Raw genomic sequence first — 25,709 nt, forward strand, 5'->3', positions numbered from 1 at the left:
CCGCGAGTGACGCAACCAGGCGGCGCCGTGCGGGCGCGCCGCGAGTGACGCCATCCGCGCCCCGGCGGCGGCCCGGGCCGGCGGCGCCATGAAGCCGCCGGTGCGGCCCCGCCTGGCCCCGGCCCGGTACGTGACGGGCCCGGGGGCGGCGGCGGAACCGGAGCGGCCGCGGGCGGCCTGGTCGGCCCGGGAGAAGCGGGCGCTGCTGGCGGCGCTGCGGGCTCAGGCCGCTCTCGGCCTCCCCGACCTGCAGCCGCGGCCGCTGCGGGAGCGCCTGCCGCGGCGGAGCGAGGCCGAGGTGGGGGCGGCGACGCTTGGGGGGGAAGCCGGTGCCTGGGACCCCTGGGTGCGGGGAGGGGCGGTCGGCCGCCTGGGACCCCGGGTGGGGGGCGGTAATACGGGGGTCTCCGGAGACCTGCGTCAGCGAGGGGTTGTGGGGAGGTCCCGGGGGGGGCTGACGTGGGGATCCCCGGTCGGTGGTGGTCTCTGTGGGGTGTGACATGGGGGTGCCTGGACGCTGGGGGTCCTTCGGGGGGTGTGTGTGATATGGGGGGTCCCAGACGCTGGGGGTCCCTGGGGGGGTGACGCGGCGGTCCCCAGCCGTCGGGTTCCCGTGGGGAGTGGTGGCCGCACAAGGGGGTCCGGGATCCCCTGCCCCCCCCCCCCCCCCCCCCCCCCCCAGCCCCAGGAGCATCCCCGTTTGTCCCATCGGCCACAGCCCCACCCCGGGCTGGATGCAGTGTCCCCCACACCCGCTGGGAGCGCAGCCCCTGACACCCCCCCCACCCCCCCCCCCCAGATCCTGTCGTTCCTGTGCCGGCTGCGGGGCCGGGCAGCGCGGGAGGCTGTGCGCACCCAGTACCGGCACTGCCTGGAGCAGCAGCGGCGACGACGCGCCCAGGTCCCGGCCCCGATCGAGGTGAAGGGGGGGACGACCGCGGGACGGGGGGTCCCTGCCCCGGGGGGGTGGCTGGGGCCCGCTGTCACCCCCCCCTTTGCCTTCCAGGTGTGGCTGGAGCTGGCTGAGACGCTGGCAGAGGGGCTGGAGGAAGCGACGGCAGCCGCCTTCTCTCAGGTAAGGGGGTTTGAGGGGGGGTTTTCCAGGGGGGTGGGGGGCATAAGAGACAGCCCCCCCCCCTCCCTGGGCACCTCTCAGGGCACATCACCCCTTCCTTGTCACCATGTTATCACCTCCAGGTCCTCACTGTCGCGGCCACGGAGCCGCTGAGCCTTCTCCACTCCGTCCCCCCGCATCCTGCTGGCACCACGGCGTCACTGGATCAGGGGGGGTTGGCACCGGGGGACCCTGCGGCCCCCCCAGCCCCGCAGCCCCACGCCCCCGGGGGCCTTCACCGTTGACTTCCAGAGGGTCTATGAGTACCTGGCACGGCTCTGCCGGGGTGGGAAGGGCCCAGCGCTCCCTCCTGGAGGTGAGTGGGGGACCCTGATGCCGGGAGGGTGTCGGGGGGGTTGCGGGATTTGGGGCCCCCCTGTCAGTGAGGGGGGGCTCTGAGGTCCCCTGGCCGCTTTTGGTGTCGTGGGGTGGTCTGGGCAGGGGGATTTGGGGAGCAACGGTGTGGGGAGAGCAGGGAGGGCCTGGGGGTGTTGTCCCACACTGGGGGGGTGTCAGTCCCAAACCGGAGGGCCCCAGCATTGCTGCTGTCCCCACCGTGGGGCTGGCACCCCCCTGGGAGGGAAGGCGTGGGGTGGGTGGGGGGTCCTGACACCGTGTCCCTCCCCCCCAGAGTCGGCGGTGGTGCTGGCACTGCTGGGCTCCCTCCCCCAGGAGCTGGGCGTCCTCGACCGCGCCGCCCTCCACAGCCACCTCCGAGGGGCTTACAGCACCCTGACGGCCCCCTGCCCCCCGCAGACAGACTCCCCGGCCCCCGGCACGGCCCCCAGCGCCCCCCCTGCCCCCAGGACCCCTGCAACCAGCTGGAGGGGGGTTGGCCTCTGCCCCCTCAACCTCTTCCTGGTCCCACTGCGGCTCCTGGCCCGAGCAGAACCCTCGGGGTGAGCCAGGACCCCCCCCCTCCCCAAAGAGTGCCCCCCCCCAGCGTGGGGCTGGGGAATAAAGGCTGCAGTTCGCCCAGAGTGGGAGTTTCTGGAGTCATTTGGGCACTGGAACAAACGGGGGGAAAAAAAAAATCACTGTTTCTGGGGTGGCAGTGAGGGGCACCGACCTGGGAAGCACTGGGAGGCCTTAGGAAGGGACTGGGAGGTACTGGGTTGGACTGGGAGGCACTGGGGAAACGATTCAGCAGGTCAGGGCTGGGAGCAGCCCCCCTACGGCGTGCGCATGCGCCGCCCTCCGAGGCCACGGGGCATGCTCGCCACGGCGCATGTAGTCCCCGCCCCCAGTCCCTCTCGCGCATGCCCAGAGTCGCTGCGTACGGTGGCCGAGCAGCGACAGGCCGAGCCAAGATGGCGGCGGCGGCCGGCGCCTCTTCCTCCGCGTCGGGGAGCAACGGGGCCGGCGGGATGGAGGTGGACGTGGCAGGTACCGCCCGCGGGGCCGTCCCGGCACAGGGGACCGGCGCCACCGCCCCGGGGCTGCGGGACCGCACCGGGACCGCCCGGTCGCTACCCAGGGCCGCGCTGCCTTCCTCTGGGCCCCGCCCCCGCGCCTTTCCCCCGCCCACAACCCCGAGACCCCACCCCCCGCGCCTTTTCCCCGCCCACAGCCCCTGGACCCCACCCCCCGCGCCTTTTCCCCGCCCACAGCCCCTGGACCCCGCCCCCGCGCCTTTTCCCCGCCTACAACCCCGGGACCCCGCCCCCGCGCCTTTTCGCCGCCCACAGCTCCGGGGCCCCGCCCCCGCGCCTTTCCCCCCACCCCCGCGGGACCCGCCCCGGCCGGTGACCACACCTCCTCAGGCCATTGCTCCGCCCCCGTCCCCCATGGCCCCGCCCCCGCACCAAGTCGTGCACCGTGACCCCGCCCGCACACACCTGGGCCCCGCCCCCGGCCCCGCCCCCGCCCGTCTCTCGTCCCGCTGACCGTGTCCCCGCAGCCGCCCCCTCGGTGATGGCCGGGGGGGTGACGGGCAGCGTCTCCGTGGCCCTGCACCCCCTTGTCATCCTCAACATCTCCGACCACTGGATCCGCATGCGCTCGCAGGAGGGCCGCCCCGGACAAGGTACCTGCAGCCCCCCCGCGCCCCCACCCGGGTCCCCACAGCTCCCCTGTGTCTCCCAGAACCCCCACGGCACCCTGGCGTCCCCCACAGACTTCTGGGGCCCTCCGTAGCCCCCCCCCAGTGGTTTCTGTGGCCCCCCAGGGTCCCCCAGAGCCTCCCAGCAGCCTCCCCAGCCCCCTGCAGCCTCTCCAGAACCCCCCAGCAGCCCCCCCCCAGGGTCCCCCACAGCCCCCTGCAGACTCTGTAGAGCCCCCCGGCAGCCCCCCCAGCCTCGCAGGGTCCCTCACAGACCCCCTGCGGCCCCCAGAGTACCCCTTTGGTCCCTGGCCTGGTCCCCGTGTCCCCGAGGGCGTCTCCACATGCCCCCCACAGCCCCTGGCCTGGTCCCAGCTGGTACCTGGGACTGGTTTGGGCCCCCTGCCCCGCCCCCCCCGCAGCATAAGGCCGAGGTCAGTGCGGGGTTGGGTTGGACCTGTTGGTGGTCCCTGAGCCCGAGTGACAGTCCCCTGTGTCCCCCCCCCAGTGATCGGGGCCCTCATTGGGCGGCAGGAGGGCCGCAACATCGAGGTGATGAATTCCTTCGAGCTGCTCTCACACACAGTGGACGGGCACGTTCTCATCGACAAGGAGTACTACTACACCAAGGAGGAGCAGTGTGAGGGCTGGGGGGGAGTCCTGGGCTGCCCAGGGGGGTCTTGGGCTGTCCTGGGAGGGTCCTGGGGGGGTCAGGGCTGCCCTGGGGCAGGTCCTCGATTGCATTTGAGGGGGTGTTTTGGGAGAGGGGAGATAGGGCCTGTTGGGGGAAGGGGTAGAGATGGTGTCTGTTTACTGCCCTGGGAGAGGCTGTGGGGTCCCCCTCCCTTGTCCACCCCCCGGCCCACTCAGGGCCCACCCCCATCCCTCCCCAGTCAAGCAGGTGTTCAAGGAGCTGGAGTTCCTGGGCTGGTACACGACCGGGGGCCCCCCGACCCCTCTGACATCCACGTCCACAAGCAGGTAAGTAGGGGGGGGGGGCTGGAGGGGGGGGTGTGTGTGTGTGCACCCCATCCTGACACTGCTCCTTCTGTTCCCCAGGTTTGTGAGATCATTGAGAGCCCCCTCTTCCTCAAGCTGAACCCCATGACGAAGCACACAGATGTGAGTGGAGGAGAGGTGGGGAGGAGTCCTGGCACATGGGGGGCACCCAGGATCCCCCCCCCCAGCGTGGGGCTGGGCCCCCAAAAATACATCTCTTTCTCCTTCCCCCCCAGCTGCCCGTCAGCGTCTTTGAGTCTGTCATTGACATCATCAACGGGGAGGTAAGTCAGTGCTGGGGGGTGGAAATGGGGCTGGGGGGGCTCCTGGGGGTCCAGGGGTTGCCTGGGGCCATGGGGGGAGGCTGGGGGGACCCCAAGGGGCAGGGGGAGTGTTCCAGGGAGCTTGTTTAGGGTCCTGGGGATGGCTGAGGGTTTGGGAGGGGGACACTTCTGGGGTTCCAGAGGAAGTTACTCAGGTGGGGGGACACCGCTGGGGGTCTGTGGGGCTCCAGCGCTGCCATGGGGAGGATCCAAGGATAAATTGGGGCTGGAGAGAGGCCTGGGGGTGTCACTCAGGGGGATAGGTCTGGAGTGGGTCGTTGAGGCATAGAGATACTGGGGGTGCAGGAAGGGTCCGGGGGGGTTGGGGAGAGGGGACCGTGGGGCTGTCATGCCCCCCCATCACCCCTTTTATGTCCCCCCCTCCCCAGGCCACGATGCTCTTTGCAGAGCTGACCTACACCCTGGCCACCGAGGAGGCAGAGCGGATCGGGGTCGACCATGTTGCCCGAATGACAGCGACTGGCAGCGGGGAGAACTCCACAGGTTGGGGATATAGCCGGAGGTGGGGAGGACAGGGATGGGGAGCGTGGAGGGCAAGGTGGGATGGGGATGGGTCCCAGGGTGGGGGGGCGGTGCAGGGAAGTGGGGGGCTGGGGACATGGGGAACATGGGAATGGGGGCACAAGGACAGGAGGACACAGCTCTTGGGCTGCCTGGAGGGGCTGGAGCAGCCCAGGGTGGGTGGCTGTAGGGACATGGGACAGGGGGGACACGTGTCCTTGACCCCCCCCACAGTGGCTGAGCACCTCATCGCCCAGCACAGTGCCATCAAGATGCTGCACAGCCGGGTCAAGCTGATCCTGGAGTATGTGCGGGCCTCCGAGGCTGGTGAGTCGGGGACAGGGCTCTCCCCATTGCCCAGGGAGGGGGGACAGGGCTGTCCCTGGGCTTTCCCTGCTCTCCTGGAGCAGGTTTGGCCCTGGGGTGTCCCCAGGGAAGGACCGTCCCCCAAGAGGGGCTCTGGGAGGGCCCCAAGGCCGTCCCCAAGGCTGACATCGTCCCTGCAGGTGAGGTGCCCTTCAACCATGAGATCCTGCGTGAAGCCTACGCTCTGTGCCACTGCCTGCCTGTTCTCAGCACTGACAAGTTCAAGACTGACTTCTACGATGTGAGTGATGGCTGGGGGGGGTTCCTGGGGAGCTGCAGGGGTGGGGGCGGTCAGGTGCCCATGGCCCTGTCGGGGCACACGCGGGGACAGAGCTGTGTCTCCTTTACCACCGGTGCTGTTGGCGGCCCCTGTGCTACTGCAGCCGTGGGTGGGCACATGCAGCTGGGGGGGGGGGGGGGGCCTCAGCAGTGCAGTAACCCCCCAATCCACCCCCGCCAGCAATGCAATGACGTGGGGCTGATGGCGTACCTGGGCACCATCACCAAAACCTGCAACACCATGAACCAGTTCGTCAATAAGTTCAACATCCTCTACGACCGGCAGGGCATCGGCCGCCGCATGCGGGGACTCTTCTTCTAAGGGAGGGGGGGATGCGACACTGAGGACACCCCCAGCCAGGCCCTGAGCCGCCCCCAGGGCTGGGGGACCCTACCCCAGGACTGTGCCCCCCCTCCTGGAGGCCCCCCCCAATAAAATCAGTTACAGGCTGGGAATTGTAGCTCCAGCATCATCTGAGGTTCTGGGAGAGCTAGGCCCAGGGGAGCAACATGGTCCCAAGGGGCGGGGAACAGGCAGATGCTGCCACCAGAAACTGTGACAAAAACTTTTTTATTAGTTAAAAAAACCAAAAAAAACCCACAAGATGCTTTAATGAGGGGAGCAGGGCCAGGGGCAGGTGAAAGGCCACAGGAGCAGTGGAGAGAGACAGGATGTGTCCCTGTGTCCGGTGACAGCAACTGCATCCCTGTGCATCCCCCCTGCCCTGCAGGGGGGCTGTAGGGCATCCCCCCCGTGTTCCCCCCCCCGCCTCAGACGAAGGTGATGCGGGTGCGGGCGGCATTGACCTGCAGCACGTTGAGCTCCTCGTATTCCTGGAGCGCAGCCTGGACCTGGGCAGGGGTGAAGCCCTTGGCCAAGCAGCGCTGCAGGGCCTCGGCGTAGGGCACAGCCCGGCCCCCCGCCAGCTCCCGCACTGCCGCAAAGATGGCGTCGGCTGGACGCTGCACCCTGGGAGGGGGACGGAGAGAGGGGTCAGTGGGACCCTGGCTCTGCTGCCTCCTTCCCCCCCCCCCCCCCCAGACAGTCAGGGCTCCCCCAATGCTGCCACCCCCTTCCTGCAGGCTGGGGTACTGCCCCCTCCGTGTCCCTCTGTGTCCCTGCTCACCGGCTCTGCTGTCCTTGTCCCCCAGCAGCGAGTCCTTCGACATCTCCATGAGCCTCATGGCCTCGTTCACATCCTCTTTCTCCACCACGTCACCAGCCGCAGCCGGGCCTGTGGGAGCAGGGGGGGTTAGCAGCAACTGGGAGCCCCCAGGGCAGCCCCTGGCACCCTCTGGACATCACGCAGGGGCTCTCAACACTCCTCGCTGCCCCCCGAGACCACTGGAAGCCCCTCCGGTGCGCTGCCCGCATCCTGGGGGGGTTGCTGCCCAGCCAGCTCCGGGAAGGGATGGGGACAAGAGTGGGGCTTGGAGGTGGCCCCCAGCTGGCTGTGCCCTAGGAAGGGACAGGAGGGGACACCGGCCCCGCGCTGGTGGTGCCCCGGGGGGCTCTGGAAGTGCTGCCTCGGCAGTAGACGCCACACACACACTACCTGCACAAACAGCACTTTGGGGCCCCTGGGGCTTGCGGAGAAGAAGGGGGTGGTTGGACGGGGACGCTCTCCCAGCTCACACCCTGCTCCAGCTCATCTTCTCCTGCCTAGTCCCACCCAGTCGGGCCCCTCTGGCCCCTGCCCAGCTCCGCGGGTCCCACGCTGCCACTCGCGCCCGTCCCTGCCCGCGCCGGGGCTCACCAGGGCAGTGGCCAGGCGGAGGATGCCCAGCAAGGTGCGCGCCGAGGTGTAGGTCGTGTCTTTGCTGGCCCAGGTCCTCCTTCCGCATCTCCACGTAGGCGGCCGTGATGTAGTCGGCCAAAGCCTCCGGCACCACCGGCTGCTTCCGCTTGCACATGGCGATGTAGCGCCTGGGGGACGGGCAGGGTGAGGGGACGGCAGGGATGGGGGGGACACGGGGACGGCAGCCTCCCGCGGCCTCTCTTACCTCATCAGCTTCATGTCGAGCTGCTGGAAGGAGCAGGGGGCTGGCGGCTGTGCTGGTGCACATAGGTGATGTGCTGGGCCAGGCTGCGGGGCAGAGAGGGGCTGACAGCGGGACCCGAGGCTACCCCGCGGCTACCGGCCCGGCCCCACCAGTCTTGTGGAGGTCCCGCGCTCCCTCTAGCCCAGCCCCGTGGCCTCCGGTGCAGCCCCTCACATGCTCCCTGGGCTCCCCCCAGCTCCCACACACGCCCCGGGGCGCCGTCCCTGCCACTCCCCCCACTCACCGCAGGTCGTTGTCGCGGTCGGGGCGGTCCTGGATGAGCCAGAGCAGGTCGAAGCGGGAGAGGAGGGCGGCGGGCAGCTGGATGTTGTGCTCCAGGCTGCGCTTGGGGTTGTAGCGGCCGTAGGCGGGGTTGGCGGCGGCCAAGATGGCGCAGCGGGCGTTGAGGGGGGCAGCACGCCCGCCTTGGCGATGGAGATGCTCTGCTGCTCCATCACCTCGTGGATGGCCGTGCGGTCGGCCTCCAGCATCTTGTCAAACTCGTCGATGCAGCAGACGCCCCGGTCGGCCAGCACCAGCGCGCCCCCCTCCAGCGCCAGCTCCCCCGTCAGCGGGTCCCGCAGCACGGCCGCCGTCAGCCCCACGCCCGAGGAGCCCCGGCCTGTCCGTGTACTGGCCTGGGGGCAGAGGGGAGTGGCGGGGTGAGGGGGGGCGCAGGCACCCTGCCCACCCCAGGAGCCTGGTACTCACTGCGGGGTGCCAGGCGGTCGATGTAGGACAGGAGCTGCGACTTGGCACGCCGGATCACCCATGAGGCAGATGTTGATGTTTCCTGGGGGCGGGGGGGGGGGAAGCCAGGGGCGAGTCCGCGGGGGCAAATCTGCTCCTCTGTGCCACTTTGCTCCTGTCCCAAATCCCTCAGCAGCAGCCGCCGATGCTCTCCGTGGCCCCGCAAGGCCAACCCCATCCCCCAAAACCCGCCTGCGTGAAGCGGGATGCCCTGATCCCGAACCTTCCAGACCCTTGGCTGATCCCAGACGGCCAAACCTTCCCGCAGGAGTGGGGGGGGCACCCCCGGCAAAGGCTCCCACCCCAGCATGGTGCACAGCCTCACCTCGGATCTTCATGCCGTGGGGGTTGCGATCCACGCCGCCCACCAGCAGCAGCAGCAGGGCCTTCTTCACATCCTCGTGGCCGTAGATCTCGGGGGCGATGGAAGAGGCCAGCTTGTCATAGAAGTCCTCCTCTGCGAAGGCGGCGAGAGGGAAGCTGCCGTGGGGCAGCTGCCTGCCCCTCCGAGGGGCAGGCCCAGGCCCCGCTTGCCGTCCGTCCGTCCGTCTGCCGGGCACGTCCCGTGTGCCCGACGGCCTCACCTGTGATCTGCCGGAGCTCTCCTCGCTCAGGTCCCCGGCCCCCGACTCGTCCTCCTCGCTCTTGTTCATCTTCGCGATGCAGTGGGCCTCCAGGTAGGTCTCGGAGAGCAAGCCCTGTGGGAGAAGAGGGCGGCAGCGGGTTGGGGGCAGCTGTGGGTGCCTGCCGCAGCCCCCCGTCCACCGCCGTGGTGCTTGCCTGGGCCATCTGGCGGAAGCCGGTCTTCAGCAGGGGCAGGAAGACGCCGGTGACGCTGACGTGGTCCCCGGCTGGGCCAGGCGCGTGTTCTCCCCGTTGCACAGCCACGCTGATGGAGCGGGGAAGGTGTCCCACTGGCACCTGGTCGGTCTGCGGGGACAGACAGGGCTGGGGACCCGCAGCACCTGGGGGCACTGCCAGACTTCTCTCCCCATCCCCCAACCACCCTTGCACCAGTACGGACTGGGGCAGACTGGATGGGACAGAGCCACGCGGACGTATCGCCTCCTCGTCTCCGGCGGTGATGACGCTGACCCGGGGGTGGGATGTGTTGGCCAGGGGAGGAGTATCCTCCCCCAACCCATGCTGGGGAAACTGCGGGGGGGAGACTGGGGCCAATCTGGGGCCCCCCGACCTGAAACCATCGCGGCCCCCGAGCTCTGCGAGACCCTGGGGAGGTGACGCAGCGGTGCTGCGCCACTGCTGTCACCTCCCCAATGGAGCCAGACTGTCCCCAGAGGACGGCAGGGATGGGGAGGAGGCCCAGGAGAGACAGGACCCTCCAGTTGCAGCTGGGGCTCACGGGGACACCCCAAGGTCCTGCCCCCCGCTCCACACCCCCCCACTCACATGCTCCTGCATCTTCAGCTCCTGGAACTTGATGAACTTGGAGCCGCGGCTCTGCAGGTAGAGCCGCCCTCCCGAGCGGTTCGTCTGGCACTCGCGGCTCGGGCACATCAGCAGCGGCATGAAGGTGGGCGACTGGATCTGGGGAGAGCCGAGGGGGTGGGTTTGGGCCGACCGGGGCCCCCGCGCCTGCCCCGGCACCCTTCTGCCACACTTACGGGCTGGTAGGTCTCGGCCCCGCACTGGTCGCAGCTGTAGGTGGCCACCACCATCATGGGCTTGACCTCGGTGACGCGGGTGACGATGCCGCGGACAGTCACCAGCTTGCCGATGCAGTCGGCCTTGACGTCGCGGACCACGCGGGCTTTGGCGGTGGAGGGGGCCTTGAAGTACAGCTCGCTGGGGACCAGGGGGACAGAAAGGGCTAGGGTTAGCAGGCAGGCAGCTGAGGCAGGGATAGGAATGGGGGATAAAGGAGCGGGAGAGGGTTGGATTTGGGGGCAGCACACGGGAACGGAAGGGGGTCCCGGGGGAGGCAGGGACTTGGCGGCGCGGGTTAGAGAGGAGACGGGGCTCCCCGGGCAGCAGGGCCGGGGTCAGCGAGGGACGCGGGGTGGGGGTACACGGTCCCCCTCACACTCACAAGCGCCGCAGCAGCTCAGGGGGGTACTGATTCTGGGGGCTGCGGGTGTCCCCCGCGTCCCGGCCCCGCTGCTCCAGCAGCAGCCGGTGCTCGATGTACACGTCCAGCACGTCCTTGCGGGACACCTGGGGACACAGGGACATCGGAGGAGGGGGGGACGTCAGAGGGGGCTGCTGGGGCACGCCGCCGCCCCCCACCCACCCACCCGGGGAGCCCCCACCTCGCGCTCCTTGTAGAGCGGCAGCAGCTCATGGACGGCGTCGGCGAAGAGGCGGCCGTAGCGCTTGGCGTTGTCGCAGACGGCCTCGGCCAGTTCGGGGTCGTCCTCGGCCACGTCGTCCAGCGCCACGTATAGTGCCACGCGCTCCCGGTGCGCCAGCGCCGTCTGGGGGGGGGGGTGCGAGACGATCTGGGGACCCCAAATCGGCCCAGCGGGGACAGGGCAGGAAGGGACCCCAACCGGGGCAGGGACAGGAGGGACCCCCGCCTGCCGGGGGGGGGGAGGCTGCAGCTACGATGGGGGGGCTCAGCCGGCACAGGGGGTGGCGGGGACGCCGAGCCGGCTCGGGGGGAGGGGGGGGTGTCTCACAGCGACAGCCGGCACCGCGGACCCCCACCGGGCGCGGGCGGCCGCTCTCACCAGCTGCTCCCGGTACGGGAACTCCTTGCCGCCGTCGGCGCCATCGCGGTAGAAATCCTGCAGGAACCGCTTCGCCTTCTCTAGAGGAGGAAGAGGCGAGGGGGGGGTGTCTCGGTCACGGGGGCCCTGCCGGTTCCCGGAGCCGATCCGGCCCGGTTCCCCCCAGCCCGCCCGCACCCTTCTCGGCGGCGTAGTCGCGCGGCGCCATGGTGGGATCGGGATCGGTGCCGGTGCCCGCGGGGCTCAGTCCCGGCCCCGCCGCCGCTCCGGTTCCCGCCGCCGCAGCCAAAAGTGGCGCGAAAACCGGCACCACGTGACGGCCGGCGCCCAGTCCGGCGCGGGCCACGCCTTCGCTCCGCCGGCCAATGGCGGCGCGCGGCGGTCCGGCCCGGGCCACGCTCCTTTCGGCGGTGTCATGTGACCGCCAGGCGGGACGCAGGTTCGGGGGGACGCGGAGGGGCCCCGCACACGCCCCTTCTTAAAGGGCCCGCGGCGGGGAACTGGGAGCCGGGGGGGTGCTGCAGTGGGCGCCGGGGGGGGGGGGACGAGGACACCGGCGGAGCTTGGGGGGGTGCTGAGGCCTGTGGGTGGGCGGGGGGATCTTGGGGTGAGGGGCCTGGGGGGCTCAGGGTGCTGGGGATTCAAGGGTCTGGGGGGGCACAGGTGCTGGGGGGCTCAGGGTGCTGGGGGGGGGTGGCACAGGGTGCTGGGGATTCAAGGGTCTGGGGGGGCACGGGTGCTGGGGGGCTCAGGGTGCTGGGGGGGGCAGAGGGTGCTGGGGATTCAAGGGTCTGGGAGGGGCACAGGTGCTGGGGGGCTCAGGGTGCTGGGGGCTCCGGGGGCTCAGGGTGCTGGGGGGGGGGTGGCACAGGGTGCTGGGGAAGGGTCTGGGAGGGGCACAGGTGCTGGGGGGCTCAGGGTGCTGGGGATTCAAGGGTCTGGGAGGGGCACAGGTGCTGGGGGGCTCAGGGTGCTGGGGGGGGCACAGGGTGCTTGGGATTCAAGGGTCTGGGGGGGCACAGGTGCTGGGGGGCTCAGGGTGCTGGGGGGGGCAGAGGGTGCTGGGGATTCAAGGGTCTGGGAGGCCACAGGTGCTGGGGGGCTCAGGGCGCTGGGGGCTCCGGGGCAGGGCCTGGTTGGGGGTCTCGGGCAGGCTGCTTTGGGGTGCGCAGAGCTCGGGGGGCGGGGGTGTAGGGCCCTGGGGAGCCCACGCCAACCCCCGACCCCATCCCTCCAGACCTGCGATGCTGTCCCAGATCTTCATCCTCTCTTCCAAGGGCGACCGGCTCATCCACAAGGACTGTATCCTCCACCCCCTGCACCCCAGGCGGTCCCTCCGCTTGCGGGGCTCCCCAGGGCCCCTCTCACGTGTCCCCCATTCTCCTTAACTCCCCCAGTCCGCGGGGAGACCTGCGGCACCAGTACGGACCTTGCCGACACCTTTTACCGCAGGATCACCTCGCTGCCGGGGGACCAGGCCCCTGTCTTCATGGTAAAGGGGATCCGGGGGTGGACAAGGGGGGTTCTGTGGGGGTCCCACGGGGGTCATGGCTCTGCTTCCCTCCCAGGCGCACGAGGGCCGGCACTTTGTCCACGTGCGGCATGCAGGGCTCTACTTTGTGGCCACCACGACGGCGGACGCATCGCCCTTCACTCTGGTAGAGTTCCTCAACAGGTACAGGGGGGCTGGGGGTGGGGAGGGGGGGGGCTGGGGAGGACAGCGGGGGGTGATGGGGACCCATTGATGGCGGCGGGTCCTGCCGTAGGCTGGTGACGCTGTTGCGGGACTTCTGCGGGCCCCTCAGCGAGAAGAACGTCAGCCTCAACTTCGCCCTCATCTACGAGCTGCTGGATGAGATGCTGGTGGGGACATTGCCAGGGGGTGCTGGGGACACCCGGCGGGACCTGGGGACATGCCTGGGGGTGCTGGGGACACCCTATTGGGGGTGGGGGTGAGAACACCGCGGCGTGGTGAGAACTCCCTGGAGGGAACTGGGGCCACCCCGGGGGGGCACTGGGGGGACACCTCATGGAGCTGGGGACACTCCTTGGAGTGGTGGGCACCCCTTTGGAGCTGGGGACAGCTCAGGGGGTGATGGGGAAACCCCAGAACACCCAGATGGAACACCCCAGAGGGAAGGGGACAGCAGACAGTTGCGGGGGGGGGGGGCAGAGGATGCCCCACAGGCCACATGGGACAGCTGTGGGGGGTGACGGCCCCCTCCGGCTCCCCCAGGACTACGGCTACGTCCAGACAACAGCACCCGAGGTGCTGCGCAACTTCATGCACACGGAGCCCGTGGCCACCAAACCCTTCAGCCTCCTCGACCTGGGCTCCATTGGGCTGGTGAGGATCAAGGGACACCCCAAATCCCGCCCCCCCGCCCCTCCCCCATGCCCGGCCAGGGTGCCCAAACCCTGTCATCCCCCCTATGTCATTGCAGTTCGGCGCCGAGACGCAGCAGAGCAGGGTAGCCCCCAGCTCGGCCGCCAGCCGCCCCGTGCTGCCACCCCGGGGGGAGCAGGTAGGACCCTCCCAGTGTCCCTATGACCCCCTATTGTCCCCCTCCCAGCCTTGACCCCCCCCATCTGGCCACAGGGCACCAGGAACGAGGTCTTCGTGGACGTGGTGGAGAGGCTGACAGTGGTCATCGCCGCCAACGTGAGTGGGGACAGGGATCCCCTGCCCCGTGCCCGCCCCCCCCCCCCCACCCCTCAGCATGTCCCCAAAGCATTGCCCCATGTCCCCTGGGTGTTTTGGCTCTGCCCACTGCCTCCAGGCCCCCCCCCACCCCGGGACCCCCTGAAGTCCCATCCACCCGCCCTGCCCATCCCAGTTCAGCCCACGTCCCCTTTCCCCAGGGGACACCCATGAAGGTGGACGTCCAGGGGGAAATCCGCCTCAAGTGCTACCTGCCCAGCTGCGTGGGTAAGGGGGGGCAGGGGTTGGGGTACTGGGGAGTCAGGGACAGCCAGGGCCATCCCCCGGGGTGACTCCATGCCGTCCCTGTCCCTGCAGAGATGCGCATTGGGCTGACGGAGGAGTTCTGCGTGGGCAAGTCGGAACTGCGGGGTGAGCCCCTGCACGGTCCCCCCCAAATACTGCCTCTGCCCTCCAGCACAACCCCAGCTGCCCCCCAGCGCTTGCTTTTCCCTGCTATGCCCTGCTTTGACCCCCACCACGGCATAGCGCCCTTCTCTGCCCCCCCCAGGCTATGGCACGGCTGTCCGGGTGGATGAATGCGCCTTCCACAGCTCTATCAAGCTGGATGAGTTTGAGAGCGGGAGGGTCCTGAAGGTGACCCCGAGCCAGGGGGAGGTGAGGAATGCCAGGGGACACTGGGGATGGGGGGGGGGGGCTGCGGCAGCCCCCCCTGAGCCCTGTATCCCGCAGCTCACGCTCATGCAGTACCAGCTGGCAGATGACATCCCTTCGCCTCTGCCCTTCCGCCTCTTCCCCACCGTGGACCAGGACCCCACCGGGAGGTGAGTAGGGTGGCGCGGGGCAGGGGGGGCATTACCCTGACCATCTCCAGGCTTGACCCCAATTCTGACCATCCTTGTCTCCCTGCAGGCTCCGGCTGTATCTGAAGCTCCGCTGTGACCTGCCCCCCAAGAGGTAGGTGCCCAGAGGGCCCGGGGGGGCCGCGGCAGAGCCTGGCCCCTGAGCCCCTCATCTCAAATTCCAGCCAAGCTCTCAATGTCCGTCTGCAGCTGCCTGTGCCCAAGGGGGTGAGCAGGTGGGTGCGGCATTTGGGGGGCTGGGGGCTGTCACCCGCCTTGTCACCCCCTCACCACCCGTGCCCCCCCAGCCTGGCGCAGGAGCTGAGCAGCCCCGAGCAGACGGCTGAGCTGCAGCCCGGCACCAAGTCCATCCACTGGGACATCCCGCGCTGCCAGGGGGGATCACAGCTCTCTGCGCTCTTCAAGGTGAGGGCTGGGGCGGGGGGGGGGCCAGGCAGGGAGCTCCCCCAGGGCTTGGGGATGGGCAGGGACCTATCCCCCCCGCCCTGCTCCTTGGGGAGCCCTTTGGGAACCTGTTCCTCTTGTGGGGGTGACCATGGGGCCTGAGACAGGCAGGGACCCGCATCCCCTTCGGCGGGGGCAGCTGCGGTGCCCAGGGAGAGGTGGGGAGCCGGCGTCCCATGCCGTCCCCGGTGTCACCATGCCCTCCCCGCAGCTGGAAGTGCCGGGGCTGAGTCGTGCATCGCTGCTGGAGCTGGGCCCGGCCAACCTGGCCTTTGAGCTGCCCGCACACACCTGCTCGGGGCTGCACGTCCGCTTCGTGCGGCTGCTGGGGCCGGCCGGGCCCCCCCAGCGCTGGGTGCGCTACCTCACCCACAGTGACTCCTACGTGCTGCGCCTCTGAGCGGGGACCCCCCCGCCGAGACCTGCACCCTGCGGACCCCTGACACCGGGGACCTAGGCCCTGAACGGGGAACCTGCGCCTGACGCCAGCCGTCAACCGAGTATTTATTTATTAACCATCGCCAAACAACAGGGCCCAGGGAGCCAGGCTCCCCTAGATTTAGGCTTGTAACAACAATAAACAGGCACCGAACTGCTCTGCGCTGCCGGGGTCCCTCGCTCAGATGTCCTGTGGGGAGAGGGGTCCTGCGAGACTCCCCCAAAATGGAGGGGAGGGCTCTCCCTTGGGGTCCCTCTTCCCCCGGCGACCCTGTGCGTTCCACCCCCGGCTCACCTCGATGCCCAGGATGGTGGAGTCAAAGAGGTCCCGGAGCTGGTCCTCGGGGGCTAGCAGAGTCTGGGGGGGGGCAGGTTGGGGTGGGGTGGGGTGGGGGCACCCCAGGGTGCTGCCAGCCCCACCCCTGCAGGGGCAGATGGCTGGGGGGACCCTCGGGAGGTGGCCTCACCCTGTCCTGCTCTGGGGCGTCCTCCTCACTGCTCTCCTCTTCAATCATCATCTCCTCTTCCTCCTCCTCCTCCACCATCAGGCTGAGCCTGGGGGAGAAGGGAGGGAAGTGGAGGGTGGAAGACCCCCCGCAAGACTCTCCCCTCACAGCCCCGGTGCCCACCCCGTGCCCCCCTGCCCTCACTCACCGGTTCACCCCACTGCGCCGGTGGGACAGGGAGCTGCTGCAGAAGGAGAGGATAGGGAATCAGGAGGGGTCCTGGGTGGGAGGTGCCCAGTTTGGGGGTGGGGGGGGCTCACCCCCAGCCCAGCCACTCACCTCTGCAGGAGGCTGGGGTCGGAGCCGGGGTCCCATGCTGGTGGCCGGGTCAGCGGGGGCCGGGGGCCACCCCGCAGCGCGGTGGAGGTCAGGGCTGGGCTGGGGAGGCGGCTGCTCGGCCACGGGCTGGAGTCGGGGTGCTCCGAAGGGGCTGCAGGAGGGGGCTGAGCACTGGGACCACAACCCCATCCCCAGACCCTATCCCTGAGCTGTGTCCCCGTCCCCATAGCCTGTCCCCATCCTTGAGCCCTGTCCTTGTCCCCACACGAGGACAGTCCGGCTCTGGCAGAGGTGACAGCGCTGACGTGAACACCCTCCCCCGCCATCTCTCAGCTTCCTGCCCCACAGTGACCCTCGCTCTGTACTGAGGAGCCTCAAACTGGTCCCAGCCTCTGGCCGGGGTCCCCACAGCGAGGGACAGAGCAGGGCAAGCCCCCCCAGCCCTGCACAGCCCAGTCGGGGTGCTGGGGGTGGCGTGGCCCCCAGCGTGCGGGGTCCCCCCCCGGGCTCAGCCCCCACCTCACCATCTATGCGGGGTCTCTTGGCAGCGGAGCCAGGTGGGGGGCGGGGGGCTGTGCTGCGGCTGTTCACTGGGCCCCTCTCCTCCTGTGGCTGCAGGGAGTTGCGGTAGGCGACAAGGGACGGCCATGGCACGTCCTGTGGTGCCAGCCACCGCTGCTCCTGGTACATCTTCTCCAGGTAGGCCAGGCTGTGGGGGGACAGGGGACATGGTGGGTGACATGGCACCAGGGACCTGTGGGGTGCTGGGGGACCCCACGTGGTGTTGGGGGATGCCACATGGCCCCTGCAGACCCCACATCACCCCCAAGGACCCCAAATAGACCTTGAGGACCCCCCATGGCCCCTGAGGACCCAAATGGGACCCCACCAGCCTCCGGGGATCCTGCACACACCCACCACCCACACCCCCCACTCACAGCAGGGCCTTGTCGGGGCGCAGCAGCCGCGGTGAGAACTCACTCAGCACCTCAAGGAAGGGCAGGTTGAGGGGTGGCAGTCCCGGGCCCGGGCCCGGGGGCTCCTGGAAGGCGAACTGGATCCCCTCCCTGGCCAGGGCAGAAGGATGAGGCGGGAGGCTGAGCCCCAGCCTGGCCCCCCGGCCCCCCAGGCCCCCCAGCCCCTCGCACTTGTGCATGCTGAGGAGTGCCGGGCGGTTGCGGAGCTGCTGGAGGCTGAAGAGGAGGGAGAAGCGCCGTGCCAGATCCCGGATCTCCAGGAAAGCCTCGGACGCCCGGATTTCAGGGCCCTGCTGCAGCAACAGCTCCGTCATCAGCTGCTCGGGGGGGGGACAGAAGGTCAGTGCAGGACCCCTTGGAGACACCCAGATGCACCTGGAGCCCCCCCAGGAGCTTCCTGGATGCCACCCACCCTCCTAGAGTCTCCCAGACTCCCTCCCAGAGGCTCACGGACCCCCGGACCACTCCAGAGACACCCCCCCAAATCCCGTCCACATCTCTTGGAGCCTTGCAGACCTCCCTAGAGCAGCCCAAAGACCCCTAGACTCCCCTGGAGACCCGCTGGATTCCCCAGAGACCCTCAGAGTCTCCTGGGCAACCCCGACGATCCCCAGAGGCCCCCAGCCAATGCTGTACCTGCTGCAAGCTGAGCAGCAGGGTGCGAGCCCACTCCTGCCGGTCGATCTGCCGGGTGCAGTTCAGTGTCTCTTTGATGATGTCCCCATAGTCGCTGTAAAACTGGGGAGGAGGCGACAGGGCCTGATATCCCCGAGCCGTTGCGGGGCCAGCAGGACAGGCCTCCTGCATGCCCCCTACCTTGGCGTAGTGCTTGAAGACGTCGGAGGCAGCGCTGAGCTCCAGCACATCATAGATGATGAGTTTGCAGAAGCCGGCCAGGAGCACCCGGCGCTGGTGCAGCTCCTCGATGTGGTTCTCGCTGTCCTCTGCGGAGACAGGAGGGGACAGTGGGGGGGACAGGCATCCCAGGGGACGCCTCTGGGATGCACGGAGGGGACGTACCCATAGCCGAGAGCTCCTCATGGCTGCAGGCATGGTGGAAGACGTGGTCCATGAGGAAGGCGGCCAGCTGGGACTGCAGCCCTTCGTCAGGCAGCAGCACCAGGGGGGCCAGCGCCTCCCGCCCATCCCGCGGCAGCTGGGGCCCGAACACCAGCAGCAGGTCGCTGAGCACCACGAAGGCCTGAGGACACAAGGACAGGCTCAGCGCCAGGCCCGACACCCCCTCCACATCCGCCTAGCTCCTGCGTACCTGCTCCCGGACGCCAGCGTCCGCGTCGGACAGGCAGCTCTGGCACAGCGAGCAGAAGGAGGTAACTCTGGTCTTCAGGCTCTGCAGCTGCTCCTGGGCAGGGGGATGCGGTCACCTTTAGGGACACAGGGGCCGCCCCAAGTTGTCCTTGCGGCTGTCCCCGTGCCATCCACTCACCTGGGGCACGTCAGTTCTAGGCAGGCGTGAGAGCTCCCAGAGGATGTGGAAGTGGAGGCAGGTGATGGCAGGGACAAGGACCTGCAGGGGCAGATGCGGGCAAGGGATGGCTGCGGTGCCGAGGAGCCCCGCCACGTCCCCGCTGCGTCCCCAGGGCAGTACCTGCGGGGGCACCTCGCCCGTGTCCAAGGCACGCTGCAGGAGCTGGGTGCAGGGCTCGAAGAGCTGCCAGGGCGTCAGGTCGTGGGCGCTGCAGGGACAGAGTGGCATCAGCAGGGCGAGGGGAGATGTGGGGCAGGAGGCAGGATGCTGGGGGACATAGGCACGGGGAACAGATGGGGCAGGGGACACAGAGGGCCAGGGACAGGACACCAGGACGTGGGATGCCACTGCACAGGGACATGGAGAGCACGTGGGGCAGGAGAGAGGGTGCCAGGGACACACAGGGCAGTGGGACAGGATGCCACAGGAGAGGGCACAGGGGAGGCACGTGGAGGGGGACGAGGACACCGGGGGACCCCTGGGGACACAGGCGGAGCAGCGGTGTGGCCCCACGGCTCCCCACTCACTTGAACAGGATGGAGATCCTCTTCAGTGTGGCCGCCATGCTGTACACTTCCTCCTCGTCCAGGGACGAGGCCTGGGCAGGGCCCGGGGTTGGGGACACCCCACGCAGGGTTAGGGATGCTCCACGCGGAGTTAGGGACCCACGCCAGGCTGAGGACACCCTGCTCCCCATGGTCCCTTGCCAGCTCCCCAACCAGCACCTCCCAGACCGGCTCTTCCCCGCCGATGCCCCATCCCTGCCCGCGCCACCGCTGTCCCTACAGGTCCTGGTCCCTCTCCTGTCCCCGGCCCTGTCCTGCCTCCGGGTCCCTGTCCCCAGCCCTATCCTGGAGTCTGAGTCCCTGTCCTGGAGTGGCCCGAGCAACATCCCAGGCTTCAGGTCCATGTCCTGATCTTCAGGTCCCTGTCGTGACCCCAGCGGTCCCCAGCCCTGTCCCAGACTCGGGGTCCCTCTCCCATCCCCTCTACCTGAAGCAGCTCAGTGACCTCCTGGTGGAACTTGTCGGCCAGCTGGTCGGCCAGGCGGCTGCGTACCAGGTCCCCGCGGCCGTGCAGGGCGAGCTCAGGGTCGCAGAGCGCGTGGAGCGCGCGGCACGCAGCCTCCAGCACTGCCTGCCCCGTGTGCTTCTCCACCACCTCCTGCAGCTGCCCCAGCACCAGCTCCAGGTGCTGCGGGGAGAGGGGGCTGTGGGAAGGACGGGGACACGCCGCCTCCCCAGGGACGAGGGGCAGGGGGCCTCCCATCGGGACAAGGGGACTTGCAACCTCCTTCAGGGAGGATGAGGACAGCCGTGGGCCCCCAACAGGGACAGAGACAGCCCCTTGATGGGGGGCACAGGCACACGGCCTCCCAATGGGGACGGGGACACAGAGCATCCTGAAGGGGACACCTGGGGGACCCATCGGCATCCCATCCCTGCAGCCCCATTTCCCAGGGGCAGACTGGCTCTGCCCCAGCCCCAGGGGGCCGGATCCTGCCTGAGGGGCGAGGGAGCAGCACCTTCTCCAGCCGCCCAGTGCAGTATATGCTGAGGTCGAAGCAGCGCAGCACCTCCAGGAGCGGAGCCGCCTTCTCAGCATCAGCTGAGAACTGGTGGGGGCAGTGGGGGAGGAGGGTCAGTGCCGACCCCCCCAAGGTCCCTGGGGGTGGTGGGGAGCCCCGTCCCCCTCACCTTGGCCAGCAGCTGGGGCAGGGCTGGGATGAGGCAGTGGGTGAGCCGGGTTCTCTCCTCCGCCTGTGCCTTGCGCTCCCGGGCTGAAGGCTGGGGGCCGAGAGGGGGCTCAGGGCGGCCCAGGGGCCCCCCGCCCCCTCCCCAGCCCCCTCCCCAGCCCCGTTACCTTCTTGGCCAGGCTGCGGCCCACGGGGGGCTGCCCCTCGGCCGCCTGGACCACGCTGGCTGCCAGGATCTCCACCAGTGCCTTCTCCTGCCGGTCTGCCAGGCCTGGTGGGGGGAATGAGGGGGCCGGGGTGCGGCCCGGCACCCCCTTTGATGCGCCAGGAGGTCCCAGGGCACCCCAACAAATCCCAGTACGTCCCCTGACCACCCACCAGTGCCCCAGCAATGTCACAGTACCACCCAGTAACGTGCCAGCATGTCCCCGTATGTTCCAGCGATGCCCCAGCGCCTCCCCATCACATCCCAGCATGTCCCAGGGATGTCCCACAGCAAACCCCGTGTCTCCCAGGGATGTCCCAGTATATCCTAGTGCATCCCAGCATCTCCCAGTGTGCCCCAGCAACATCTCTGTATACCTCAAGGGTGTCCTAGGGTGTTCCAGTGTCGCCTACTTGGTCCCAGCGCCACCCCAGCATATCCCAGTGTCTCCCACTGACGTCCCAGCATATCCCAGTGGCTCCTCTGTGATGTCCCAGCATGGTAGTGCCATACCCTTGGTGGGTGACTCCTCCAGCAGCAAAGCGCTGATGGTCTCCCAGTCCCTCAGCCGGGGCCCAGCGCAGTCCCACAGGCTATCCACCAAGTAGGCTGCATGCTCGTGGAGCTGGGGACAGGGGACCATCACGGTGCGCAGGGTCCCCCCCCGCCCTCCCAGGCACCCTGCAGCCGCTCTCACCTCGCTCTCGATGAAGAAGGCCAGAAGCAGCCGGAAGAAGGTCCTGTTGTCCCCATCGCGAGATGGCTCCCTGCCCGCCTCTCGCCGGGGGTCCAGCAGCCTGGGGATGTGCACGCAGGGTCACACGGGGGTCCTGTGTGCCCACGCTGGGTGTGAGGGGGGGGAGAGCCCCGAGGGGGGGGACACAGACACAGGGATGCCAAGTACCTGAGCAGGAAGGACGTACGGGGGAGAGTGCCCCAAGGGACAGAGACATGGGGGTCCCACTTACCCCCTGCTCTGGGGACAGAGCCGGGCGACATGCAGGGGCCAGAAACCCAAGGGACAGAGATGGGGGACCCACGTACCCGCCCTGCTCTGGGGCCAGAGCCCCAGGGGACACAGACACGGGGGTCCCCCCGGCCCCCGCCCTGGGGCGGCACCCGAACCCTGAGCCCCCGGGGACAGGGAGGACCCGGGCTGCCGCCGCGTGCAGCCGCCGCCGCCCCAGATGTGCGGGGGAACGGGGCCGTGACAAGCCCAGACACCGCCGCCGCCAAGAGCCGCCAAGGCCTGCGCCGAGATAAACACGGCGCCGCCGGCCTCCTCTCCGCCGAGCGCGCCAAGGCTGGCGCGAGAGCACGAGTGTGCGAGCAGGACGCGCGGCTGGGGCGACGGGCAGCTGACCCAGCGCGTGCTGGGCTCGCGCTTGCCCCGCAGCCACCCCGGGGCCAGATACAGCTGCCTCGGGACCCTTTCCCAAAGAGGACGGCACCAACGAGCCTGGGACGAAGGTAGCCTGTCGGCTGGCCTCCGCCGGCCGGCCGCCTGCCAGATGCTCCCTGCGGCGGAGCGGGGAGGAAATTGAGCCTGACTCAGGGTTTGGCAGGCAGAAAACGCTCGGCTTTTTGTGGGGGCTGCAGCCGGATGCCGGCAGCTCTGGTGCCGGGCAGGGGTGGGCTGGGGGCCAGTCCCCGGCACGGGACAGGCTGTGCCTGGCACCGGCCCTCATTCACCTGCGGTAGAGGAAAAGCCCGGCAGCAGAGGCCAGCGCCCGGCTGGATACGTAGACCACGGGGTAGACGCTCTGGCAGTCCTCCTCTGTCAGCACCTCCTCCGTGTTCCTGTGCAGGCGGAATGGTGGGGCTGCCCGCTCCTCCTGTCCCCCAGCCCTGTGCCCCTGTCCCTGTCCTTGCCGTGGGGCCATGTCCCCCAGCCCTGCGTATGCAGCACCTGCACCCTCTCCCCCGGGTGCCCTCCAACCCCATCGTCTGTCCCTGCTCTCGCTGGAGGACCCTGTGCCCCCATGTCCCCCCTCAGCCCCGGCGCCGCGCTCACTCCAGCATCAGCGTCAGCAGCTTCACCACCTCCACAGCCACGTCTGGTTCCTTGTCGAGCACCATGGACACTATGCGGGTCTGGCGAGGGGGATGCGGTCGGTGACACCCTGCGGGGACCCGGGGGACCCCCGTGGGCCCCTGCTCACCTTGAAGCGGCTGGTGAAGAGCTCCATGTGGGCGGCCGTGTCCCGGTGGCAGTACAGCCCCTGCAGCGCCTTCACACACTGCAGGCGCACCTCCCGCTGCTGCAGGGGCAGGGGCTGTCAGCAGGACCCCTGGCCGGGCCCCACGGCCCCCAGCCCCCCAACCCTGGCCCCACCTTGTCATGCAGGGTCCAGCCGATGTACTTGAGGTAGCCGTCGGTGAGGAAGGAAGCCGTGTAGCTCTTCATCCACGTCCCCAGCTCCTCCATGCAGATGGCCCGGATCTCAGGCACCACGTCTCTGCCACGCGCGGCACCGCCCAGGCTCACGCCACGGTCCCCGGCGGTGCCACGTACCTATCCCCACACAGCTCCCACCTGCCCTCCCAGCCCGGCCGCACCACGCTCCATGCCCCTTCTCCCCAGTCACGAGACCCCCGCCCACTCCCGAGCTGGTGGGCCAGCCCCGACCTGTAGCGGTGCACGAAGATGCCCTTGAAGATGGCATTCATCATGTTCTCAATCTCCTCCTGCTGCTCCCGGAGCTGGGGGGACGCATCGGGGCTCAGACGGGGCCCGGCCCCCCGCTGTCGCTGCCCAGCCCCCTGCCGCCCACGCTCACCTCCCGGCGCTTCTCCAGCAGTGCCTCCAGCTTGTCGGTGGCCTGGCGCCCAGGCCCCTTGCTCCGCTCGGCCTCATACTGCCGCTGGTTGTTCTCCTGGTGAAGGCTCACGCCCAGCGCCACGTTCACCAGCGCCGTCATCAGCTTCATGGCTGGGAGGGCAGCACAGTGGGAGCAGGGACCCCTGTGGGGAGCCTGTGGGGAGCCCGTGGGGACCCCCCCCGGGCAGCTGCCTACCTGCCAGGGTGCTGGTGTGGCGGAAGGCCCGCACCTGGGAGTCGGAGAGGCCGGTGAGCAGGGAGATGAGGGCGTCCATCAGGAACTCATCGTAGACGACACTGTACTGGCACCGCCGCACCACTGCTGCCACCAGCTCGCAGAAGGCGGCTCGGAAGCGGCGCCAGGGCTGGGTGCCCAGCGACAGCGGGTACTCGGCCGAATCCTGTGGGAGACAGGGGTGAGCAGGGCTGCCCACCGGCCCTGCTGCCAGCACCCCCCGTGCCCGCCCAGCACCTCCTCGAACTTCTCCGTCAGCTGCTGGATGATCTCCGAGTTCTGCAGGTGCCTGAACATCTGCAGGGTCACCACGCCTGCTGGGGGAGCCAGGGGTGAAATGGGGGTCCCCAGCGTGGGGGCCGGGCCCCACCAGCAGCACAGAGGGGACAGAGCACCTGGTGGGGACCCCCCCCCACCTCTGCAGCCACAGGAGCGGACGATAAAGTTGACGAGCTCCAGGAACCCTGTCTCACGGTCCTGCTTATAGGTCTCCAGCCAGTCGTCCACCACCGTCTGCGGGCACAGGACAGCCGGCATCAATCAGCAGCTGGCTGGGGACACCCGAGTCCCCTGCTCAAGGCGCACGTGGCCCCCCCGTGTCCCTTCATCCTGTGCGCAAGCCGGCTGGGGCTCCCTGGGCTGCTGCGTGTAACCTGTGGGTTACCTCCACGGCGATCTTGGCCGACCTGACGGCCTCAAAGAGGGTGTTTTGCTCCGGGTTGCTTGCGGCCAGACTGCTCCCATCCCCACTGGGCTCCCTTCTCCGGGGACGCTTCGAGACCTGGCGGAAGGGGACACGGTGGAGGTTTGGAGCAGCCCCGGGACGGGGGACATGGCCAGAAGGGGAGGGCAGGACGTACGGGGCCGCGGCTCTGTGCCCGGTGGGGTCTCCGCTTGCGGCGCAGCCGCAGCGTGTCCTCGAAGTCGCTGCCAGAGTCGCCGCTGCTGAGGTCCCTGTGCGGACGGTGGCGGTGGGGTGCAGCCAGGGGCCGGCCGGGCCCCCGCCCCCCCGGCCCCCCCCCACTCACGGGCTGTCGGGGGCTGGTGGCGATGGCGGGGAGCCGCTCCGTGCCCCGGCAGAGCCTGGCGCAGGGCTGGAGCCGGTGCCCAGCCCGGCGGAGGAACCGGAGCTGGAGGAGGCGCCCTGGCCGTGGGCCGAGCGCCGCGGGGGCATGGTGACGGCAGGGCCTGGGGGACGGGGGGAGGCAGGTGGGGGCGGAGGGACCGGGACGGCGGGGGCGCCCCCTCGGCCCTGACACCCCGGGGCCGGGGAGGGGCCCGAGCACCCACAGACACCCCCTGCCTGGGGCTGCCGCGGAGGGGGACGAGGACCCCGGGCCTGCCCCGCGGGGGGACACGGGGGACACGACCAGGCCTCAACCGCCGCGGATCACATCGGGGGGTGAGGGCCCCCCCCCCAGCCCCCCTCGAGGTCACGTGCCCGCCGCCGCCGCTCCCCCCCCCCGTCCCGCCTCGCCTCGCGCTGCCGAACGACGTCAGGCCCAGCACGTGCCGGGCTGGGCAGCGCCCGGGCCTCACCGCGCAGCGGGCGCCGCAGCAGGCAGGGCGGCCCCGCCCCCTGCCGGCACGTGCGAGGGGCGTGGCCCGGGCGGCCCCCCACGGCCCGCGTGGGCGGGGCGGCCCGGGGTCCCTAGGGCCCCGTGTCACCGGGGGTCCCTACAGCGTCCTACCACCAAGGGGTCCCCTATGTCCTGGGGATCCCCTACAGCCTCCTACGGCATTGGGGTGCCGCGTGGCCCCGGTGTCCCTTATAGCCCGGGCTCCCCTACGGCACCCTGTATGTCCCCACCGGCCCCCACGTTCTGGGGAAGCCCCGCAGGCCCTATAGCCACCGCACACCGGGGCCCGTCGGGTCTCGCTCGGCCCTGGCACCTCCGAGAGCCTGGGGATCCCCCAAAGCCCCGCACAGCCTGGGGGTTCCCCGTGGCCTCCTGTGGTCCGGGGTG

General features: G+C 69.7%; 5 protein-coding genes across 6 annotated transcripts; 3 read left to right on the top strand and 2 right to left on the bottom strand.

The window, feature by feature from the left end:
• The first annotated feature begins 5 nt into the window (after nt 1-5).
• On the top strand, nt 6-2,037 carry SNAPC2 (small nuclear RNA activating complex polypeptide 2). The gene is given in 6 exon segments (XM_075042262.1): nt 6-298; nt 800-919; nt 1,007-1,075; nt 1,198-1,338; nt 1,340-1,430; nt 1,746-2,037. Coding segments are annotated over 6 exon segments (903 nt in total). The 5' UTR covers nt 6-88; the 3' UTR covers nt 2,018-2,037.
• A 336-nt stretch (nt 2,038-2,373) lies between these two features.
• Nucleotides 2,374-6,100, top strand: COPS6 (COP9 signalosome subunit 6). The gene is given in 11 exon segments (XM_075042259.1): nt 2,374-2,500; nt 3,015-3,140; nt 3,664-3,795; nt 4,049-4,093; nt 4,096-4,136; nt 4,215-4,277; nt 4,391-4,438; nt 4,867-4,981; nt 5,234-5,326; nt 5,506-5,606; nt 5,826-6,100. Coding segments are annotated over 11 exon segments (1,032 nt in total). The 3' UTR covers nt 5,967-6,100.
• A 99-nt stretch (nt 6,101-6,199) lies between these two features.
• MCM7 (minichromosome maintenance complex component 7) lies at nt 6,200-11,455 on the bottom strand. The gene is given in 21 exon segments (XM_075042275.1): nt 6,200-6,614; nt 6,738-6,864; nt 6,867-6,879; nt 7,402-7,476; nt 7,478-7,571; nt 7,649-7,688; nt 7,691-7,731; nt 7,932-8,103; nt 8,106-8,320; nt 8,395-8,445; nt 8,447-8,480; nt 8,763-8,894; nt 9,022-9,042; nt 9,045-9,135; nt 9,218-9,367; nt 9,848-9,985; nt 10,063-10,243; nt 10,488-10,612; nt 10,708-10,872; nt 11,128-11,207; nt 11,305-11,455. Coding segments are annotated over 21 exon segments (2,175 nt in total). The 5' UTR covers nt 11,336-11,455; the 3' UTR covers nt 6,200-6,415.
• Nucleotides 11,456-11,533: 78 nt separating this feature from the next.
• On the top strand, nt 11,534-15,698 carry AP4M1 (adaptor related protein complex 4 subunit mu 1). The gene is made up of 16 exons (XM_075042254.1): nt 11,534-11,566; nt 12,365-12,429; nt 12,525-12,619; nt 12,696-12,802; nt 12,894-12,990; nt 13,364-13,474; nt 13,572-13,652; nt 13,727-13,789; nt 13,990-14,056; nt 14,147-14,200; nt 14,340-14,446; nt 14,522-14,613; nt 14,702-14,746; nt 14,817-14,867; nt 14,940-15,057; nt 15,308-15,698. The coding sequence occupies exons 2-16, from the start codon at nt 12,372-12,374 to the stop codon at nt 15,494-15,496; spliced, it is 1,335 nt and encodes a 444-aa protein (XP_074898355.1). The 5' UTR covers nt 11,534-11,566; nt 12,365-12,371; the 3' UTR covers nt 15,497-15,698.
• STAG3 (STAG3 cohesin complex component) lies at nt 15,589-25,087 on the bottom strand. 2 transcript variants are annotated; one of them, XM_075042241.1, is made up of 33 exons: nt 24,771-25,083; nt 24,603-24,696; nt 24,407-24,523; nt 24,159-24,255; nt 23,980-24,056; nt 23,704-23,908; nt 23,467-23,618; nt 23,316-23,389; nt 23,022-23,145; nt 22,849-22,947; nt 22,701-22,780; nt 22,379-22,486; nt 21,384-21,483; nt 21,200-21,311; nt 20,649-20,752; nt 20,483-20,572; nt 20,311-20,400; nt 19,779-19,979; nt 19,313-19,383; nt 18,906-18,993; nt 18,744-18,824; nt 18,567-18,659; nt 18,317-18,497; nt 18,113-18,240; nt 17,933-18,034; nt 17,468-17,613; nt 17,258-17,386; nt 16,844-17,028; nt 16,320-16,470; nt 16,189-16,224; nt 16,002-16,089; nt 15,830-15,892; nt 15,589-15,724 (listed from the first exon to the last, which is right to left on the bottom strand). In XM_075042241.1, the coding sequence occupies exons 1-33, from the start codon at nt 24,914-24,916 to the stop codon at nt 15,716-15,718; spliced, it is 3,621 nt and encodes a 1,206-aa protein (XP_074898342.1). In that variant the 5' UTR covers nt 24,917-25,083; the 3' UTR covers nt 15,589-15,715. The 2 variants fall into 2 exon arrangements, with proteins under 2 accessions (XP_074898342.1, XP_074898341.1); XM_075042240.1 differs by lacking the exon at nt 21,200-21,311 and having other exon boundaries at nt 19,779-20,400; nt 24,771-25,087.
• Nucleotides 25,088-25,709: the final 622 nt, after the last annotated feature.

This window comes from Buteo buteo, chromosome 12 (genome assembly GCF_964188355.1).
Source record: "Buteo buteo chromosome 12, bButBut1.hap1.1, whole genome shotgun sequence".
NCBI classification, from domain to species: Eukaryota; Metazoa; Chordata; class Aves; order Accipitriformes; family Accipitridae; genus Buteo; species Buteo buteo.